A 7,850-nucleotide genomic window follows, 5' to 3' on the forward strand; every position below is an offset into this window, starting at 1 on the left:
ACCCGAACATTGAGGTGAAGCCATCAACCAGAGCTTTGAAACGGGCTCTCTTAACAGCTTTAAGATGTGTTGATCCAGATCATGTCAAAAGACCCAAGATGGGCCAAGTCGTACGAATGCTCGAGTCAGAGGAATACCCTTTACCCAGAGAGGTTTGCTTTTATCCATTTTGTCTCAGGCTTCTATTTTCTTGAATGCATACTCAGTCACTAATTCTTCAAGTTTCGTTTTGTTGTAACAGATTCTTTCTGCTTTTACACAAGCTTAACAAAATTTTGAATACAATCTGCGGATATAATTGTTTAATTATCTTGAAATTTTTGCTGTGAAAGGATCTTGTATCGATAAGTTATTAGCATACTCCAGAACCATGATGTTTGATCATACCACATACCATACTTAATGCTCGAAACAAATATATTAGCCCTTCTCATTGCTTCTACCAGATTCCATGTTGATTCTGGTTTGGCCCTACTTCACGTTCTCAGTGTAAAGGAGAGAAAAGATAAAAATGCTAAATCTTTATTCATAACAGAATTAGAGAAGTAATAAAAGAAAAAATAGAAGGCAGAAGCTGAAATTGAAAAACAATAGAGAGAGAACGAATACACTCATCCCCTTCTAAAGTTACAGTAGTAGCTTACAGAAGATACACAAGATAAAGATATATATAACTGTCCTTCACCAAGACTCACTCAAAACAGAAGATACCACCAAATAAAACCAAACTAACTACTTCTCTAGTTCTGTTATGAATGAAGATTTAGAATCTTTATCTTTTCTCTTCTTTACACTCAGTTTCTGGTCGAATCGTAAAAGGCCGCATGCACTTAAGCGATGAGTGGCTTCAGACTGACATTTATTTTAATTATTTGTGTGGATCCTCAGGATAGAAGGCAGCGAAGAAATTGTGGAAATAACTGGGAAATCGAATCCCAGAAGGATCATTCGGACACAGACAGGAGCGAGATTCAGGGTTCTGTATCAGAGAGTGGAGGGTAACATTAAGACATGGCCACAAGGATGAGATTCTTTTTGAGGATCAATTGTATTGTATAAAGAAAAAGGTGGGGATGGGGGTAAATTTTTTCAAAAAGAACTTTAGCCGCTTAGATTCGGGAATGAGGGATTAGATATCATTTGTGTATGAATGTCACGACTGAAGACCCAAAATATTGGGATGTGTACAGAATCTTAAGATTTGTTTTCATAAATCTGTAGACCTTGTCATTGGGGACAGTAAAAATAAGTTGTTTATGTGGTTTTTATCTTGAAGATTTAAATATGCTTAAATGGACAGGTTGCTGTTCTGTTTCATGACCAGGTTTCGGTAGATTCGTTACCTGATTTATTTTTTTTTTCTTTTTTCTTCCTCATCTAGTCATCTTCAGCATCCTTTATTAATCATTGTTTTTGTCGTCTTCATCTTTTTTTTTTCTATAAATGTTCAAAAAATTAGAGCAAAACAATTTTGATGTAAATATTGGTTCACAACACATAAATTTTTAAAGGATTACATATTTAAAACATTGACACTAAATTAATAAAATATACACAATACATAAATTTTAGTATATAACACAAATTTTAGTGCATAACATAAAAAATTTGATGTGCACAACACACAAATTTTTTAAAAATTACATATCTAGAATATTAACTCACCTAACTAACAAAATATATTTGTAACACAAATTTGTGTGCCATATCAATAAATTTATGTTATATGTAAAATTTTTTGTGCTATATTTCAACAAAATGTCTGCGTTACAAAAAATGCCGAGAAGGAAAAGTGTTGAAAGAATATACATATTTTTTTTTTTTGCTCGACTTACACCAACTTAATAAACTTGATTACAAAAATACTTGTACATACAACTACACTCTACTTAAAAATCTCCCTCCTCTATTGATCCCTGTGAATACGAAGGGTTTGTGTGTGACTATATAATCGAGTTGTCCTTATGATAAGGAACTTATTTCTTTAAAAAATACAACTTGCCATTAATTTTTTGACCTTTTTTTATGTATTAAGATACCATCTTAAATATTAATAAATATACTATTCAAATGGATTAATATTTAAATTCGTCTCTGAAAAATCATGCGTTCTCCATTGTCGTCCCTAAATGATTTTTTAATCAAATTAGTCCCTGAATGGTTCATCCCTCCGTTAACCTGTTAATGCTGCCGTTAAGAATCTACTGACCTGGAATGTGAGGTGGCAGCACAACCTACCAAACGACGTCGTTTTGCACTCTAAGAGTATGCAAGTTGTGAAACGCCACAATTTTGAAAGTAGAGAGTGAAACATTTTGCCCTTTGTCTCCTGAGCAAGTCCTCAGTTGTCCTTCTTCACTATCACCGTGACTCTCTGTTTCTCTAACCCATAAACTACCATCACGAAGGAGTGGATCCTCTCCCGTGAAAAAAAAAACTAGATGGTGTCTAGTGTTTAATCTCACCCTTCATTGTTCTCTCTCTTCTATTTATTTTTGGTCCCATTTATAGAATTAAAGGTGAGAGATCACACTTTATTCTCTAAAGTGTTAAAAAAATGGAGAGGATCCATTTCCCCATCACGAAGACGAAGAAGACCGCCCCGTCGTCTGCAACCATTAGAGTAGTAGTAGAGCATTGTTCGTGCGTCAATTCTGAAGCATGGTGGGAATCTTGAAGACAACGACACAACATTGTTTCTACGTTCGATGTGAGAGGTAAAGTTTTTGTATTTTGTAAAAACAAATTGGTAACACTATATAAACCCTTAGTTTTCCCATTGTATGATTGAGTCATGGTGAAGAAGTTGTTAGTGCATAGGGTTTAGGGTTTCATCCCGGAATTTGGTTTATGATCGGTTATATAGGTAACAATGTCAAGACTCTGTTTTTGTGGTTTCAAAAAACAATACCTGTTGTTTGTGTTAATGAAGTAATGGTTACCGGTTTAGTTGTTGTGTTGGTGATGCGTTAGTGATATGCATGTTCTATGTTAATTTTTGATATGGTTTGGAAGCATTAATAGTCTTAGATGGCTTGCTACATTAATTTTTTTTCTTAATATTGTTGTTTGCTATTATGTAGATGGAGGCTCCTCCGATGACATTCATATTTTATCATGGTGAAAATTTTAAAAATGATGAGAAAGGAAGTAGAATCTACAAACCAAATAATACAGAAATTTTGATGGGGGTTGATGGGGATACTCTTGATGTGTTTTTTGTTAAATGATACTATAAAGAACTGGGACATGCTGGAAGGACATATGTTGGTGAAAAATTCCTTGGCTGTCGCTTGAGGGTGGACTGAGAAAGTTGGAGACTAATAAAGATCTACTAAAAATGTGCAAGACTTGTAGAAGGAATCACAATGTCATGAATATATTCTTTGAACATGGAGTTTCAGAGCCACACATGGTGGAATGCATGAGTGAGGATGATGAAGTGATTCTACAAAAGAATGTCTCTTTGTTAAAGCTGCCCAGCACACAGCCTGCAATGCAAGCTACCAAAATTGCATCCCAGGCCACAAAGAGCCACTCACAACCATCGAAGACTAACACTCTCCACTCCACTTCCAAAAATAAAGCCAAAGCTAGTCCCACCTCTTTTGGACCCAATCCTCATACCAAAAAAATAGACTATTTGAAGCCCAACACAAGGTCCTCCCAGCCCATACAGAATCCCAATGATAAGCCCAATTCTCAGCCCACTAAAAAGTACAATTCTCAGCCCACACAAAAGCCTAAATCCTAGCCCAATTACCAACCAAAAAGTTTTTCCCAACCTGTAAAACCTTGCACTGATCCTTTGAAAGCTGCTGTTAAATCAAGAAGTGGCTATCATCCTTCAAAAAAGTCACATGCTCAAAATAAGAATTAGGGGTGCACAGACCCGGCCCGGCCCGGCCCGGTCCTGAACACTTTAGGGACTAATTTGGTGTGATTTCATCGGGTCTAGGGTCGGGTACGGGTCTCAAAAATAGACCCGGTCATTATTTCGGGTCGGGTCCGGGTCATAGCTCGGGTCACCCGAAGTCGGTCCGGTGGCCCGGTCATCATACACAATTAATATTTTGTGTTATTAGTGATAGATCATGACTATTCTTATGTGGAATTTTATTGTAAACCTTAATATTTTGTGTTATTAGTCATTATAAGACTATAAATTAATATATTATGTTTAGAATGCATAAGACTTTAGACTAATACATAAGATTGTATTATTTGTATTGATTTAAATATTTGGTATTATTAGACAATATTAGTATTGATTGTGGTTATGCTTTAGTATTGATTGTGGTTATGCTTTAATTTTGAAGAAGGGTTGGTTCTTGTTATATTTTTCTAAGTGAATTTTACTATGTTAACTAATGGTTGGAGTCTTGAAAATTTGAATTTTTTTACATGCTAGCTTACAAGAAGGTATCAACGTAATGTAATGTTAACGGATGAAATATACACCGGGTGATAGCGACTTTCATGATTCATATGAGAGTACTGAGGACAGTCTGTATAAACCCACTAAAGGCTTGGGAGATATCAGTGACATTGACAGTCACAGTGATGACTTCAACAGTAAAGGGCCAACGAAAATTGATTTTAGAGAGAAGCACATACCAGCTTCATCTAGAAGGACTGAAAAGGTTATTGACACTGATGACTCTAGCTATGAAGATATTGAAGAGGATGAGTCATCTGATTCTAGTAAGTCATAATTAATGTAGTTTATATTTAATCATGTTATTTTATATCACACATGTAGATTGGAGTACTGAACTTTATTATACTTGGATTGACAGACTCAGAAGAGAAAACCAAAATTGAAGGTGAATCTGATTATGACTCCTGGCACTCGAAAGATATGGATAAGGTGTTGGACTCTGATGAAGAGGAAGCTGCTGTGTATCCACCATACAATGAAAAGGCAAAGTTTGGAAACCTCAAACTTGAGGTAAACATGATTTTTAAGTAAAAGCACCACTTTATGAATGCAATTAGGGATTACACCATACAATGGGGAAAAATATCATTTTTACCAAAAATGACAACATCAGAGCCAGGGCTGTGTGCAAGTCAGAGGGATGTCCCTATGTTGTGTATTGTGCCTGTAACAAGCAAAATGGGGTATGGCAGATTAAGACATTAGTGGATGAACACACATGTGCTAGGAAGAGAACGAACAGGGCTGCAACACAGGAGTGGACGTTGGATATGCTGGTTCCTAAGCTTAGGAAGCACCAAACTATGAAGCATAAAGAGGTTTATGACTTATTTGTGAGGAAGTGCAACATTAAGCTAAATAGTACATGCATTACTAGGGCTTTAAAGTCAGCAAGAAAAGTAGTGGAAGGAGATGAAGTTGCACAATATGCACTTATTTGGGATTATACTAACCAACTGTGGACCACCAACCCAGGTTCAACAGTTCAAGTTGGTGTCATTCCCATGCCTGAGAGTCCTCCACAGTTTCGAATATTTTATGTATGTCTCGATGAGTGTAAGAAAGGATTTAAGGCCAGGTGTAGACTATTGATTGGTTTGGACGGAGCCTTTCTGAAGACCTTGCATGGAGGACAGTTGCTGACTGCTTGTGGCCAAGATGCCAACAATCGTGTGTTCGTGATTGCTTATGAAATTTTGGATGTCAAAAATAGAGACAACTGGCAATAGTTTCTTAAACTGCTACACAGCGACCTTGGTGACTACAAAGAAAATGGATGGGCCTTTATCTCAGATATGCAGAAGGTAAAGACCAATTTGATCTACGAAAAGATTTTAAATGACCAATTTGATTTATTGAAATATCTTGTGAGGACATATTTGATTTAATGAAATATCTTGTGAGGACTAATTTAATGCAATATCTTTTTACTGTAAACTGTTTTTCCAGGGATTAATCCCAGCCATGCAGGAAGTAATGCCAAGAGTTCACCATCGATTTTGCGTGTGGTATCTCTGGAAGAATTTCTCAACGCAGTAGGGGAATATACGACTGAAGGAGTTAGTGTGAAAATATGCTAGATCAAAGATTGTGAGTGATTTTGATAGAAACATGAAAAGAGTCAATGTGATAAACGAACAGGCATGGGCTTATTTGGATAAGTGGCCAAAGAAAGCTTGGACTAAAGCTCATTTTCATGAGGAGCCAGAAATGGACACTATTTGTAACAATACTTGTGAGTCATTTAATGCAAAGACAAAGCATGACAGGGCAAAGCCTATTCTCACATTGGCAGAGGAAGTCAGGAGGATCATAATGAATACCATCATCGATAATAGGCAGAAATTGGTAAACTACCAGAAAATTCTGCCTCCAGTGCAACAAAGCAAACTTGAGGCTATGACAAAGCTTTCTGAGCATTGGTTTCCACAATGGAGTGGTGATCAGAATGAGAACCTATACGAGGTACAATGCTAGCCAAGTACAATGGTTGTGGACTTAGGAAAGTGTACTTATACATGTAGCTTCTGGTAATTGACAGGTATATTTTCTCAATCTTTATGTAAATGTACTATATTAATAATGCAACTTGGTCTGAAAATATAAAGGCATGAACAGGTATGCCTTGTATGTATGCCATATCAGCCATACAAGATAAGAATGATAAGAGAGTTAAGTAGTACTGTCATGAGTAATTAACCATGGAATTATACATAAAAATATATTTTTTCATGTTAATCCAATCAAGAGCCATGACTTATGAGAAAAAACAGATTCACCTGCACCAGTCTCACCTCCAATAAAGCCCAAATTAGGTAGACCCCCAAAGAATAGAAGAAAAGACAAAGATGAAGGAGGCTCTGGTTCCAAGACAAGAATGAAGAGAAAATATAACCCCATACGATGCATGTTTTGTGGTAAAGTTGGACACAACAAAAAAGCATGCAAACTGAAGAAACAAGTTGATACTAAAGAAGAAGCAAGGTTAATGTTGTTGTAGCTTGCGGTTGTTGATCCTAACACAGAAGCACCAAATGAACTCCCAAATGATGCTGCTCATGTTGTCCCAGTTAACCCTGTTCCAGTGTCTATTTCTCTACCACCATTACAATCGAATGCAGCACCACAGATAGTAGTGGACCAACTAGAAGAAATCCTAGCCACCCAAGAGACATAACCATCACCACCCACTGAAGCTATAGCGGTTTGATTAGTTACTTTATTTTCATTTTCATATACCTGAATCTGTGATTGTCTATTAATAGATTTACTCCATGTGTCATGCAGGCTAAAGTGAGAGGAAAACCATCCAAGCTTCAGGTCTCCAAGGGAAGAGGAAAAAGGGTTGTCCCTCCCTAACATGCTGCAACAACTGCAACAATTTTATATTATGCTGGAATAATCAAAGGATCTAGTGCTGCGACAACCCAAAAGCTTGCAAATCTCATGACCTTTGTGCCGACTCCAAGGTTCAAACGTCCAAGGAAGAAAGATAGTGCTATCTAAAAACCATTATTGGAACATATGCTTTTTTTATAAGGCTATAGATTAAGATAGTTATCATGGTGATAAACATTATCTTGTTCACTGTTTTGTAAGGCCTTGATAAACACTATCTTATTCACTTTTAAGAACTTTACTATCTTTTGTGGTGACAAACACAATGTTAGCAACTTTATATTAAGACTTTATATTAAGAAATTTTAGAAACTTTATTATCTTCTTATGTCTCTGATTTACCCTTTACTTCTTTAGTAAGTGATGCATAAATATATTTCCTTCATAGGTATACTCAAAATTCAAGTTGCCATTTATAAACTCTTCTGTCAGTTTATAATAGTTTAACCATAATAACTAGAAACAAAAATTCCAGCAAAGTAAAGTCAGCAACCTAAATCACACCACCATA

General features: G+C 36.2%; 1 protein-coding gene across 1 annotated transcript in view; it reads left to right on the forward strand.

The window, feature by feature from the left end:
* The window catches only part of LOC107465121 (probable receptor-like protein kinase At5g18500), a gene marked incomplete in the record, with an annotated part of 4,463 nt that extends 3,346 nt beyond the window's left edge, over positions 1-1,117 (forward strand). Inside the window, 2 exon segments of the mRNA XM_016084110.3 lie at positions 1-152; positions 889-1,117. Of these exon segments, the coding sequence (XP_015939596.1) occupies positions 1-152; positions 889-1,002 (266 nt within the window).
* Positions 1,118-7,850: the final 6,733 nt, after the last annotated feature.

This window comes from Arachis duranensis, chromosome 9 (genome assembly GCF_000817695.3).
Source record: "Arachis duranensis cultivar V14167 chromosome 9, aradu.V14167.gnm2.J7QH, whole genome shotgun sequence".
Lineage (NCBI taxonomy): Eukaryota > Viridiplantae > Streptophyta > Magnoliopsida > Fabales > Fabaceae > Arachis > Arachis duranensis.